This window comes from Oncorhynchus gorbuscha, linkage group LG06 (assembly GCF_021184085.1).
Source record: "Oncorhynchus gorbuscha isolate QuinsamMale2020 ecotype Even-year linkage group LG06, OgorEven_v1.0, whole genome shotgun sequence".
In the NCBI taxonomy this organism is placed as follows: domain Eukaryota; kingdom Metazoa; phylum Chordata; class Actinopteri; order Salmoniformes; family Salmonidae; genus Oncorhynchus; species Oncorhynchus gorbuscha.
Genome location: NC_060178.1, coordinates 81516064 through 81531060, shown reverse-complemented (window position 1 = coordinate 81531060; position 14997 = coordinate 81516064). Strand labels below are relative to the sequence as shown.

Sequence of the window (14997 nt, the reverse complement as noted above, 5' to 3'; positions counted from 1 at the left end):
ATATAAATATTTTATCATTCATATAAATATTATATATAAAATATACACTTTTTAAGGGGTTGATTGCAATAGTTAACGTTACATGCAAAAACAACCTGTAACCACTTTGTACAGTAGGCCCACCTCAGCTTTATTATTATTAATATGTATTCTGCAAGTGTCCAAGTTATCAGTTTTTGGTTGGCTCAGGTGCAGTAGCTGTGCTGTCAATATGACCCTCAAGACATCACAGCATAAGGCATGTTGTATGAAGTATTTATTTCTATTTCAATTGACTAATCACCCCATTGATTAAATGATTTAACAGCTCAGTTGCAGAATTATAACCCCATTGCGCCATCTAGTGTAGGATTCCTACATCATCTGTTAAAACAGAAAGAGATCGAGTTTGGGAAACCCTGGCTTAGCCTAAATAATAGTCATTTATGATGGCATGTTGACATTACGAAAATACTCACTATAAGCTCGTTTGAGGGATATAATTTAATTCTTTAAACATTTTCATTTTATTTAATTCATCAACTTGTTATACATTGGGTTTCAGGGTGTTTGATGGTTGCCTGAGTCATCAGGCCACTTTGATTGGACAGTTAATTATTTTTATTATTATTTTTAAAATGCTTCAAGCTCTGTCAAGTTGGTTATTGATCATTGCTAGACAACCATTTTCAAGGATTGCCATATATTTTCAAGCGGTTTAAGTCAAAACTGTAACTTGGCCACTCAGGAACATTCAATATCATCTTGGTAAGCAACTCTTGTGTATATTTGGCCTTGTGTTTTAGGTTATTATCCTGCTGAAAGGTGAATTTGTCTCCCATTGTCTGTTGGAAAGCAGACCAAATCAGGCTTTCCTCTAGGATTTTGCCTGTGCTTAGCACCATTTTGTTTATTTTTATCCCACAAAAACAACACCCTAGTACTTGCCGATGACAAGCATACCCTTAACATTATGCATCCACCACCATGCTTGAAAATATGAAGAGTGGTAGTCAGTGATGTGTTGTGTTGGATTTGCCACAAACAATACTTTGTGTTCAGGACATAAAGTTAATTTCTTTGCCAAATTTTTGGCAGTTTTAATTTAGTGCCTTGTTGCAAACAAGATGTATGTTTTGGAATAGTTTAGTCTGTATATGGTTGCTTTGTCCACTCTGTCATTTAGGTTAGCATTGTGGAGTAACTATAATGTTGTCGATCCATCTTCAGTTTTCTCCTATCACAGCCATTAAACTCTAACTGTTTTAAGGTCAACATTGGGTTCATGGTGAAATCCCTGTGAGGTTTCCTTTCTCTCCAGCAACTGAGTTAGGTCAGACGCCTGTATCTTTGTAGTGGCTGGGTGAATTAATATACCATCCAAAGTGTAATTACTTTACCATGCTCAAAAGGATATTCAATGTCTGCTTTTTTGGAGGGAAAACATAATTCCACTTTGGCATTATGTGGTATTGTGTGTAGGCCAGGGACACAACATCTCAATCTCAATACATTTTAAATTTAGGCGGTAACACAACAAAATGGTGGAATTCTTATTTAATTTGCATGAAACGACACACAAAGAAATAAAACAAAAATATCTTCATAAGTCATGAAAAATGATTTAATTAAGGCTACCGAAAATCACTGCAAAGGTCACAATTAAACATCATTTTGTTTAATAAAATCAGACACAGCAAAAATAAAACAGACCAAGGGTAAAGCCCATTAATACACAGTCGATTAGCTCAGTTTTATAAATAACAAAATGAATTAAACTTGCTAGGCTAAGGTAACATTAGGTATGGTACGGCACGGTAAGGTAATCAGACACATAAATGGCATATATGCACTAACAGAAAATAATTTGCAGCAGACACAGCAAACTTCAGATGAAGTCAAGTTGTCAACATGTTTCTTTTCACCCTCACTCTTTTGTCTGAAAGTGGATAGGATGTCCCAGGTTTACATTTGTTATACTAGCTATTTTTTACCTGTATTTTCTGTATTTTCATACAATACACAAACGAGTTATTGTGAAAAAAGGGAATATAAACAAACATTTCAGTAATGCTCACAAGGTTTTGTTTTAGATCATTAAACATTTGGCTTTTGAACATAGCAGCCTCTGTTATAGAGATACTGTAGCAAGCTCACAGATTTGCCCTGAAACTTTCTAATAATTCTTTAGATGTTGTTTACAATAATTGCATTCATCAATTTACAAATTATTTAAACATTGCATATATATTACTACAAACAAATTTGGTAAACAAATTTAGGGGTGACCAATTCTGGGTGACCATTCAGAAAGTATGGTGCAAAAAAAGCACCAGGGGGCAGTATATAGCAATAAATTGGTATCATCAGCACTGACCAGGTGGAGGTGCAGGCCTTTATTCCTGTGTACTTGTTTGAGCAGGGCAGAATTCTTAACATTGGATTACAATTTGCCCCAGAATCCAACCGATGCCAACCAAAATCAACCAAATGTAGGAGCAATTACTATCATTCTTTAAAGAGATAGTGCAATTTTCTCCCCTGTAGCTGTTCCTGTAGACTTCACACTGTCCCTTTAAAGCAAAATGGAGCTTGTGACATAACAAAGCAGAATGTGACAACAACAGAATGAAGACATATTGACGGCATAACCCACTGGGCTCAGACGTCAATTCAGCGTCTATTTCAAGTTGGTTCAGCGTAATTTCATTGAAATGATGTGGAATCAACATTGATTCAACCAGTGTGTGCCCAGTGGGAAGTCAATGGTGCCATCTGTCAATTATTTTAGGAGGCGGGATAATGATGATTTAAAGTGTTTCACTATCCAGATCCCTCTACATTTGTAAGAAATCCAGACACAATGAGTTCCTGACTATCTAAGGGGGTCAGGAAGATCTGATCCCAATCATATCACAATGCATATTTTAATCGTCTACACCTGTCTAAAAATGTGGGCACAATCAGAATGAGACAAGATCAGGACAAAGGACAAATGTTAGAACCAGGTATAAACTGGGCTTGAGAAAGCTCATGAAAGGACGCACATGGATATCTTTGCTATATACCGTACATGTTAAGAGGTACTTCCTGTTTCCGTGACTGAGGGGATACACTGTAAAAAATGTGATCTTCCTGAGATTGGAAAGATTTGCTGTTTTTCTTTGAGCGTTATGCATCAACTCCAGACCGTTCGATTGCCTGCCTGCTGCCATGTTGGGTCAATAGTTTGGCCCTTTACTAAAAGGATCCCTGCTCCTCATCATGACACCGTAACACATGGATAGATGGCACACCCCTGGCTGGCCAGGGGCCCCAGGGTTACCTCTCTTCCCCTCCTCCCCGTTTAGGCCAGGGGGTCCTGGTTTCCCTGGATGACCTAGTTTACTGTCTCCCTGGGGACCCATTGGACCTGGGAAAGTAGACCATTACAAATGAGGTGTTTCTCTTGTGGTTCCAAAACATGTTCTACTGGTTGCCAACAATTACTAATCCTGTTATTTGATCAGTTTTTACTGAATAGGAGTAGTTAATGTCAAAAGGCGAACAGTGTGTTTATCTGCATACTGCTCTGAAAACAGGTTGCAATAGACATGAAATGACACCCAGAAAGTGCTCTCAAACAGCTTGGACTGAGGACATGATTGGAACACTGTGCAGTGACCAAGACGCATCAATATTAAAATAATTGTACTGATTTCATTTCTATCTTGACTAACCAAGTAGAAATAATGATATTACATACAGTGCAATTGGAAAGTATTCAGACCCCTTGACTTTTTCCACATATTGTTATGTTACACCCTTGTTCTAAAATGGATTAATAGTTTTTTTTCTTCATCAATCGACAAACAATACCCCATAATGACAAAGCAAAAACAGGTTTTTAGAAATGTTAGAAAATTATTTATTTTTTAAACCCAGAAATATAACATTTACAGAAGTATTCAGAACCTTTATTTAGTACTTTGTTCAAACACAGCAATTACTTTGGCAGCGATTACAGCCTGGAGTCTTTTTGGGTATGATGCAACAAGCTTGGCACACCTGTATTTGGGGAGTTTCTCCCACTCTAGGGAGTGTCGTGGCACAGCTTTTTTCAGGTCTCTCCAGAGATGTTAGATCGGGTTCATGTCTGGGCTCTGGCTGGGCCACTCAAGGACATTCAGAGACTTGTCCTGAAGTCACTCCTGCCTTGTCTGTCTTGGCTGTGTGACTAGAGTCGGTGTCCTGTTGGAAGGTAAACCTTCACCCCAGTCTGAGGTCCTGAGCACTCTGGAGCAGGTTTTCATCAAGGATCTCTCTGTACTTTACTCTGTTCATCTTTCCCTCGATCCTGACTAGTCTCCCAGTCCCTACCGCTGAAAAACATCCCCTCAGCATGATGCTGCCAACAACATGCTTCACCTTCGGGAGGGTGCCAGATTTCCTTCAGATGTGATGCTTGGCATTCAGGCCAAAGAGTTCAATCTTGGTTTCATCAGAACAGAGAATCTTGTTTCTCATGGTCTGAGAGTCCTTTAGGTGCATTTTGGAAACTCCAAGCGGGCTGTCATGTGCCTTTTACTGAGGAGAGGCTTCAGTCCGGCCTCTCTACCATAATGCTCTGACTGGGTTGTGCAGCAGAGATGGTTGTCTTTCTGGAAGGTTCTCCCATCTCCACAAAGGAACTCTAGAGCTCTGTCAGTGACCATCAGGTACTTGGTCACCTCCCTGACCAAGGCCATTCTCATCCGATTGCTCAGTTTGGCCGGGTGGCCAGCTCTAGGAAGAGTCTTGGTGGTTCTAAACTTCTTCCATTTAAGAACGATGTAGGCCACTGTGTTCTTGGCAACCTTCAATGGTGCAGCAATGTTTGTAGTATCCTTCCCCAGATCTGTGCCTCAACACAATCCTGTCTCGGTGCTCTACGGACAATTCCTTCGACCTCATGGCTTGGTTTTTGCTCTGACATACACTGTCAACTGTGGGACCTTATATAGACAGGTGTGTGCCTTTCCAAATCATGTCCAATCAATTGAATTTACCACAAGTAGACTCCAACAAAGTTGTAGAAACATCTCAAGGATGATCAATGGAAACAGGATGCACCTGTGCTCAATTTTGATTTTAATAACAAAGGGTCTGAATACTTGTGTAAATAAGGCATTTCTGTTTTTATGGGGTATTGTGTGTAGACTGATGATATTTTTATTTAATACATTTTAGAATAAGACTGTAACCAACAAAATGTGGAAAAAGTTGAGGGGTCTGAATACTTTCCGAATGCACATTATATAAAATTCGATGTGCGGTAGCATACCATATGGAGTAAATATATTTCATATTTATATTTTACCTGGAGACCCTGGTGTTCCCGGATCTCCAATATCTGCTCTTCCTTGACTCCCCTTCTCCCCCTTTATTCCTGGATCTCCTGGAAACACAAATAGAATGCAATGTGTTCCAGTACAAAGCCAATGTTTACTTACGTTCTACTTGACTGTTTACCCGTACATACTGCACAGATTAATTGAGTCCGACCTTTCAAGCCACACATCCCAGGACGCCCAGGTCGACCTGGATGGCCCGGCTGTCCAATGGAACCAGGGTTCCCAGTAAAGCCCCTTGATCCCTGGGGCCCAACAGGGCCTGGTACTCCGGGAGTCCCGTCAAGGCTTTGGCAGTGGTCACAGTGACTTTGCTGCTGGTTACTGAGAAGTAGCGAAGGCATCTCCACTGGGATAAAAACACAATGGAGGGGGGCTGAGATATAGGTGCAGTATAGAGAATATAGCAATTATCAAACATGATCAATACTCACATCTAAGTACCTCTCTGCATATTTGCTGAATGATTTGCTTGGACATCTCCCTTCCCTGTGGAGATGTGACATGATTGATGGCATCATGCAAAAATGTCTCAATCAATTCATACAAACGGCATAGACATTGTTGGATCAATTATGATGATTGTTGATAAATGAGCAGTTGAATGTGAGACCATGCATGGTGGTGAGTGTACTGGTGGGTTACATACAGGTTTACCCTCTAGTCCAGGTGGCCCAGCAGGCCCAACGTCACCACTCTGTCCTCGAGGCCCAGACGGGCCTGTCTGCCCTGATATTCCTGGCTGGCCTTGGTGACCTCCCAGTCCCCTCTGACCGGGGTCTCCTGTTGTCCCTTTCTAGCATGCACAAGAGCATAGTATAAGTACACACAATGCCATACTCTAGATGAGGACGAATGCTTGGCTATTCAGGGCTACAGCAACTTACAGAAGTCAATGACAGACTTACCCCCCCTTTTTGTCCCGATGAGCCATTAGAGCCCTATTAATCAAAGTAATGATGGCTGATTAGTAATGTTGCTTAATTACAATTCAATTCACAACTCAATTTGAGAGTTGTTCCCATACTACCACATTTCCAATCCAATTCCACTACATGAGTGTATTGCAACATAGTCAGTGCTAGTCTACAATATGAAATTAATACATTGTGACGAGGAAAATATTCTTAGTTATGAATTATATACACTACTGGTCAAAAGTTTTAGAACACCTACTCATTCAAGGGTTTTCTTTATTTGTACTATTTTCTAAATTGTAGAATAATAGTGAAGACATGAAAACTATGAAATAACACATATAACACAAAATATATTTTATATTTGAGATTCTTCAAATAGCCACCCTTTGCCTTGATGAAAGCTTTGCACACTCTTGGCATTCTCTAAACCAGATTCACCTGGAATTCTTTTACAAGTCTTGAAGGAGTTCCCACATATGCTGAGCACTTGCTGGCTGCTTTTCTTTTACTCTGCGTTCCAACTCTTCCCAAACCGTCTCGATTTGGTTGAAGTTGGGGGATTGTGGAGGCCATGTCATCTGACTCAGCACTCCATCACTCTCCTTCTTGGTAACACAGCCTGGAAGTGTGTTTTGGGTCATTGTCCTGTTGAAAACAAATGATAGTGGGACTAAGTGCAAACCAGATGGGATAGCGTATCGCTGCAGAATTATGTAGTAGCCATGCTGGTTAAGTGTGCCTTGAATTCTAAGTAAATCACAGACAGTGTCACCAGCAAAGCACCCCCACACCATAACACCTCCTCCTCCATGCTTTACAGTGGGAAATACACATGTGGAGATCATCCATTCACTCACACCGCGTCTCACAAAGACACAGCGGTTAGAACCAAAAATCTCCAATTTGGACTCCAGACAAAAGGACAAATTTCCATCGGTCTAATGTCCACTGCTCGTGTTTCTTGGCCCAAGCAAGTCTCTTCTTATTATTGGTGTCCTTTAGTAGTGGTTTCTTTGCAGCAATTTGACCATGAAGGCCTGATTCACACAGTCTCCTCTGAACAGTTGATGTTGAGATGTGTTTGTTACTTCAACTCTGAAGCATTTATTTGGGCAGCAATTTCTGAGGCTGGTAACTCTAATGAACTTATCCTCTGCAGCAGAGGTAACTCTGGGTCTTCCATTCCTGTAGCGGTCTTCATGAGAGCTAGTTTCATCATAGCAACTGATGGTTTTTGCGACTGCCCTTGAAGAAACTTTCAAACTTCTTGAAATGTTCCATGTTGACTGACCTTCATGTCTTAAAGTAATGATAGACTATCATTTCTCTTCGCTTATTTGAGATGTTCTTTCCATAATATGGACTTGGTCTTTTACCAAATAGGGCAATCTTCTGTATACCCCCTACCTTGTCACAACACAACTGATTGGTTCAAACGCATTAAGGAAAGGAATTCCACAAATTAACTTTTAAGAACAAGCACCTGTTAATTGAAATGCATTCCAGGTGACTACCTCATGAAGCTGGTTGAGAGAATGCCAAGAGTGTGCAAAGCTGTCATCAAGGCAAAGATTTGCTATCTGAAAAATCTCAAATATAAAATCTATTTTGATTTGATTAACACTTTTTTGCTTACTACATGATTCCATGTGTGTTATTTCATAGTTTTGATGTCTTCACTAATATTCTACAATGTAGAAAGGAGTAAAAAATAAAGAAAACCCCTTGAATGAGTAAGTGTTCTAATACTTTTGACCTGTAGTGTAGGCTATGGAAGAATCCCTAATGTGGTTAGAACAGTTTCACAAATCATAGCATTTGCAAGCATTAAGTACTGTGTAACTGGGCTTCCGAGGCAACTGGCCAATCAACTGTCCAATTGGATAAAATACTTTTATAATAAAGCCATAATTCAATCATTGATATATGGTGCAATTTGAAAGTATTCAGACCCCTTGACTTTTTCCACATTTTGTTATGTTATAGCCGTATACTAAAATGGACAAAATTATTTTTTTTCCTCATCAAACTACACAAAATACCCCATAATGACAAAGCAATATTGGGTTTTTAGAATTTACGTAAGTATTCAGTCCCTTTGTTATGTGACTCCAAATTGAGCTCAGGTGCAACATGTTTCCATTGATCATCCTTGAGATGTTTCTACAACTTGGAGTCCACCTGTGGTAAATTCAATTGATTGGACATGATTTGGAAACCACACACCTATTTATATAAGGTCCTACAGTTGACAGTGCATGTCAGAGCAAAAACCAAACCATGAGGTTGAAGGAACTGTTTGTAGAGCTCCAAGACAGGATTGTGTTGAGGCACAGATCTAGGGAAGGGTACCCCAAAAATTCCTGCAGCATCGAAGGTTGCCAAGAACACAGCGGCCTACATCGTTCTTAAATGGAAGAAGAACCACCAAGGCTCTTCCTAGAGCTGGCCGCCCAGCAAAACTGAACAATCGGGCCTTGGAGAAGGGCCTTGGTCAGGGAGATGACCAAGAACCCGATGATCACTCTAACAGAGTTCCAGAGTTCCTCTGAGGAGATGGGAGAATCTTCCAGAAGGACAACCATCTCTGCAGCACTCCACCAATCAGGTATTTATGGTAGTGTGGCCAGACTGAAGCCACTCCTCAGTAAAAGGCACATGACAACCCGCTTGGAGTTTGCCAAAAGGCACCTAAAGGACTCTCAGACCATGGGAAACAAGACTCTCTGGTCTGATGAAACCATCATTGAACTCTTTAGCCTGAATGACAAGCGTCACGTCTGGAGGAAACCTGGCACCATCCCTACGGTGAAGCATGGTGGTGGCAGCATCATGCTGTGGGGGTGTTTTTCAGCGGCAGGGACTGGGAGACTAGTTAGGATCGAGGGAAAGATGAACAGAGCAAAGTACAGAGAACTGAAAACCTGCTCCAGAGCACTCAGGACCACAGACTGGGGCGAAAGTTTACCTTCCAACAGGACAACGACCCTAAGCACACAGCAAAGACAATGCAGGAGTGGCTTCGGGACATGTCTGAATGTCCTTGAGTGACCCAGCCAGAGCCCAGACTTGAACCCGATCGAACATCTCTGGACAGACCTGAAAATAGCTGTTCAGCGACTCTCCCCTTCCAACATGACTAAGCTTGAGAGGATCTGCAGAGAAGAATGGGAGAAATTCCCCAAATACAGGTGTGCCAAGCTTGTAGCGTCATACCCAAGAAGACTTGAGGCTAACTGCTGCCAAAGGTGCTTCAATAAAGTACTGAGTAAAGGGTCTGAAAACTAAGGTAAATGTGATATTTCAGTTTTTGTTTTTTTATACATTTGCAAGCATTTCGAAAAACCTGCCTTTGCTTTTTCATTATGGGGTATTAAGTATAGAATGATGAGGGGAGAAAACAATTTAATCCATTTTAGAATAAGTCTGTAACGTAACAAAATGTGGAAAAAGCCAAGGGGTCTGAATACTTTTCAAATGCACTGTAATCATAGGAAGTGCAACTTACATGATTACCTGGAATCCCCATATCTCCCTTTTCACCTTCTAATCCCTGTAGAGAAAATTCAACTAGCAATTATGGTGTTTGTTTTTAGTCGTACAATGTTTTTGTAATTTTTGCTTGTGATTAAATGTAAGGTCTTCAATAATCAAGTCATTGTCCTTCAGAACAGTTTTAAAATTTCCATTCATGATTTTAGAATGAGATTTTAAGGAAAGGTTGTTGCTACAGTTGAAGTCAGAAGTTTACATACACTTAGGTTGGAGTCATTAAAACTCATTTTTCAACCACTCCACAGAATTCTTGTTAACAAACTATAGTTCTGGTAAGTCGGTCAGGACATCTACTTTGTGCATGACAAGTCATTTTCCCAACAATTGTTAACAGACAGATTATTTCACTTATAATTCACTGTATCACGATTTAAACAGCTTGGAAAATTCCAGAAAATTATGTCAAGCTTCTGATAGGATAATTGACATAATTTGAGTCAATTGGAGGTGTACCTGTGGATGTATTTCAAGGCCTACCTTCAAACTCAGTGCCTCTTTGCTTGACATAATGGGAAAATCTAAAGAAATTAGCCAAGCCCTCAGAAAACATTTTGTAGACCTCCCCAAGTCTGGTTAATCCTTGGGAGCAATTTCCAAACACCTGTACAAACAATAGTACGCATGTATAAACACGATGGGACCACGCAGTCGTCATACCGCTCAGGAAGGAGACGCGTTCTGTCTCCTAGAGATGAAAGTACTTTTGTGCGAAAAGTGCAAATAAATCCCAGAACAACAGCAAAGGACCTTGTGAAGATGCTGGAGGAAACAGGTACAAAAGTATCTATATCCACAGTAAAACGAGTCCTATATCGACATAACCTGAAAGGCCGCTCAGCAAGGAAAAAGCCACTGCTCCAAAACCGCCATAGAAAAGACAGACTACGTTTTGCAACTGCACATGCGGATAAAGATCATACTTTTTGGAGAAATGTCCTCTGGTCTGATGAAACAAAAATAGAACTGTTTGGCCATAATGACCATCGTTATGTTTGGAGGTAAATGGGGGAGGCTAGCAAGCCAAAGAACACCAACCCAACCATGAAGCACGGGGGTGGCAGCATCATGTTGCGGGGGTGCAATGTGATAAAAGAAATAAAAGCTGAAATAAATAATTCTCTCTACTCTTATTCTGACATTTCACATTCTTAAAATAAAGTGGTGATCCTAACTGACCTAAGACAGGGAATTTTTACAAGGATTAAATGTCAAGAATTGTGAAAAGCTGATTTTAAATGTATTTGACTAAGGTGTATGTAAACTTCCGACTTCAACTCTATGTCCATGACAGTCAGTTTAATGGATATTTTACATCCAGAGACTCAGTCCAAGTGACTTCTTAACCGCAGTCCTGTGGTGACATTGTCAATTGACTCGGTATGCTTCCTAGTTTTTCCCACAAATATCATAGCTGTCCCTGTTTTCCATGACATTAAATTAATTAAGAGGCTGTTCAACATGATTCCACTCTGGCTAAATGAAAGCAACCACATTTGGAAGGAGGTAGTGAACCGAGCATCCGATTAGTCTTTTGTAAATGGAAAATGTAGCAACCTCTATTTATGTTTTCCCAAGCAATCTCTGGTCCATAAGTACATTTACATTTTCAATATGTGCTACAGTTACAGTATGTTCACTTTCATTCTTTGCTGTATACCATAATTTGTTCTCTTGGTCTGAGCAACATGGCAAAATGCAATCAAACTGAATACTTGAAATGTCTGGAACATGAGGACAGACGCTCCATCCAAAGCCTCAGGTGTTGCGAATGGGTTTGAAATATCATCAGGTGTTACATAAGAAAACCCTAATTAAATGTTATGAATACCTCCCCTCCTCGTTCACCTGGATCTCCCCTTTTTCCCTGGTGAGATAGAAACGACACCGCAATCACATGTTATTCTTATGGGCAGTGGGAGAATATAGAGTTACGATTACAAATGTTTCAACTTCAATACCCACATACTGCACCACATCCATGACACATGCTATGGATATGACAGATGACAGTATGTTCAACATTATTACAAGCCTCTTGTAGTGTTTCACTTGTTTTTTCAGATATTTTGTAGTAAGATTGCAACTTGTCCTGAAGTGGTAGAAATGAAATGAAAGACAAACTAAAAAGTACTGTTTATGATATTTCTGAAATGGTAAACTATTGTCTCAAAATGTCTGAAACAGTTCCTGTAAACAATACTGTTATAGATCAATTATGAATTTTACTGCATTCGATTAACCCGCACCTGTAAATTGCAGTCCTTGGGGTAATTTATTTATTTCATCCCATGAAAGACTTGCTTGTTTGCTGTAGTATAAATTAATATTCTTTATTGAAGTTAATGGAGGTGAATCTGGAAACACAGCTCACCATAAATTAGGTTTCTGGCTCCTAATTCTTAATCAAAATGCAACGTCAGTATTTTTCCTCTCTCATTAAATAAACAAAATGTGATTGGGATGGCAACACTGAAAACATTTGCAGAAAACATTCCTAATGCTCAATCCCAGCTCAATCGTTACACTGCGTCTCAGAAGAAGAAAACATTTATATCAATTTCAAAAGGATGTGAGATCCTCTTTGAACTGAACATTTAGTTAAAATGACTATAATTGCTCATTTCAATAATATCAGTAATTGCTAAATAAGCCTACACACAGGTAAATCCGTATCAAACTTTCAAGACACAGTATTTTCCCGGCAGTTAAGAGTGATTTTGTAGGAGCCTGTAAATACCTTAGGTCCTGTCAAGCCTGGCATTCCTGGGTGTCCTGGCTGACCTGCTATTCCAGGGTCACCTGACATGCCCTGGAATAACATTCATTCAATCAAGCATCATACTGTACATAGTAAGAACATATGGTAAGAACATGGTAAGGACACTTCGTCCTTTAGACGTTCTGTAGCTTACATCGTACTGTAAACAGTTCTAAATTATGTCATGTATCACCTTTACTGTCTATTTACATTCACAATAGGCATAATCAACAGATATGAAATGTTAAATGTTGACCTCTGGTCCGGTAACCCCTGGTTGACCTGGTAGTCCACTTTCACCTTTGTTGCCCTTTATTTGAAAAAATGTAATTAATTAAAGGCGGAATTCTATAGTAAGACATAGCACACAATCCACAGTAGATACTGATATGGAAATACAATTCTGCTTTTAAATCATAAAATACTGCTGTGGGAAAAAATAAAAGCTCATAATCAGCATTAGAGTTTTAGGCGACAATTGATTTTTCTAAACAAATGTGTTCCAATAACTGCTGTCTGAAACGAATCCATGAATATGAAAACACTGCTCATGTCCATAAACTACTATTTCACCCCTGTGCCATTAACTAATACACATTGGCTCTCGTTAATGCGAGATCAGCTAATAAAAAGTGACTGGGAGACAGAGAGTCGGAGATCAGAGAAACAGACCGCTTTTGATTTCCATCCCAAAATTCCACTGACGAAGGCAATAGTAGCACTGTAGGCTTGGACCACCACTTAATTTGGCATCACTAGTATAGCCATGGCACCGCTCTAAACAACATACTCGCTAGAACTTATATCCATGTAGAAAATGCTAACCCAAGCTAGGGTTGCAAAATTCCAGGAACTTTCAATAAATTCCTTCGTTTTCTAGAAATCCTGGTTGGAATATTTCAACCCTAACCCAAGCAAAACTATATGCATCAATAATAACACTGAGGAACTAATTTCACACACCAATAGACAAGGGACTGATATTCACAGTGCAACTATAAAATCCGCCTTGTAAGGACAGATGAGGTAATGCAGCCGGCAGCATTTGGGATTTTATAACACTGCTCAGCAGTATTTGGGATTGTATAACACTGCTCAGCAGTATTTGGGATTTTATAACACTGCTCAGCAGTATTTGGGATTTTATAACACTGCTCAGCAGTATTTGGGATTGTATAACACTGCTCAGCAGTATTTGGGATTTTATAACACTGCTCAGCAGTATTTGGGATTTTATAACACTGCTCAGCAGTATTTGGGATTGTATAACACTGCTCAGCAGCATTTGGGATTTTATAACACTGCTCAGCAGTATTTGGGATTTTATAACACTGCTCAGCAGTATTTGGGATTTTATAACACTGCTCAGCAGTATTTGGGATTGTATAACACTGCTCAGCAGTATTTGAGATTTTATAACACTGCTCAGCAGTATTTGGGATTTTATAACACTGCTCAGCAGTATTTGGGATTTCATACCACTGCTCAGCAGTATTTGGGATTTTATAACACTGCTCAGCAGTATTTGGGATTTTATAACACTGCTCAGCAGTATTTGGGATTTTATAACACTGCTCAGCAGTATTTGGGATTTTATAACACTGCTCAGCAGTATTTGGGATTTTATAACACTGCTCAGCAGTATTTGGGATTTTATAACACTGCTCAGCAGTATTTGGGATTTTATAACACTGCTCAGCAATATTTGGGATTTTATAACACTGCTCAGCAGTATTTGGGATTGTATAACACTGCTCAGCAGTATTTGGGATTTTATAACACTGCTCAGCAGTATTTGGGATTTTATAACACTGCTCAGCAATATTTGGGATTTTATAACACTGCTCAGCAGTATTTGGGATTTTATAACACTGCTCAGCAGTATTTGGGATTTTATAACACTGCTCAGCAGTATTTGGGATTTTATAACACTGCTCAGCAGTATTTGGGATTGTATAACACTGCTCAGCAGTATTTGGGATTTTATAACACTGCTCAGCAGTATTTGGGATTTCATACCACTGCTCAGCAGTATTTGGGATTTCATACTAATACTCAATATCATTCAGGGTTTTACAGTTGCTCTGTGTGGTCATCACTGCCTCTAGTGGTGGTGTTGCATGTCTGGGGAGTACATTCCCTGACACAGTACCAGTAAGGTAGGGTCACAACACTCAAATTGCTCCACACATACTGTACCTTCATTGGTTCACAACGTTTCAATGCTAATGGTGTAATAAAGGTATGTGTTTGAGCAATTTAGTGTGCAGATCTTTACTATTGCTATTTACTATTGAGATTTTCTCAGCCTAGAACCCCATGAAAGTACATTTGACTATTTCTGCAAATAGTATTCACATGGACATTGGGCAAAATACAATTGACATCATCCCTGAAAGGGTTTGTTCACAGCACG

At 39.6% G+C, this 14997-nt stretch overlaps 1 protein-coding gene across 6 annotated transcripts in view; it reads right to left on the bottom strand.

Annotated features, from left to right (window-relative positions):
- Positions 1-1521: 1521 nt before the first annotated feature.
- The window catches only part of LOC124038402 (collagen alpha-1(XXI) chain-like), a 67123-nt gene continuing 53647 nt past the window's right edge, over positions 1522-14997 (bottom strand). For 3 of the 6 annotated variants that reach the window (XM_046354246.1, XM_046354247.1, XM_046354250.1), the window contains 10 exons: positions 12838-12891; positions 12561-12632; positions 11652-11687; positions 9777-9821; positions 6257-6289; positions 5998-6144; positions 5783-5837; positions 5503-5697; positions 5318-5395; positions 1522-3391 (listed from right to left, as the gene is read on the bottom strand). In XM_046354246.1, the coding sequence (XP_046210202.1) occupies positions 3201-3391; positions 5318-5395; positions 5503-5697; positions 5783-5837; positions 5998-6144; positions 6257-6289; positions 9777-9821; positions 11652-11687; positions 12561-12632; positions 12838-12891 (906 nt within the window). In that variant the 3' untranslated portion in view covers positions 1522-3200. Of the gene's footprint in view, positions 3392-5317; positions 5396-5502; positions 5698-5782; positions 5838-5997; positions 6145-6256; positions 6290-6706; positions 6914-9776; positions 9822-11651; positions 11688-12560; positions 12633-12837; positions 12892-14997 lie in introns of those variants that run through there. The other 3 variants (XR_006839351.1, XM_046354248.1, XM_046354249.1) reach the window with 3 other exon arrangements.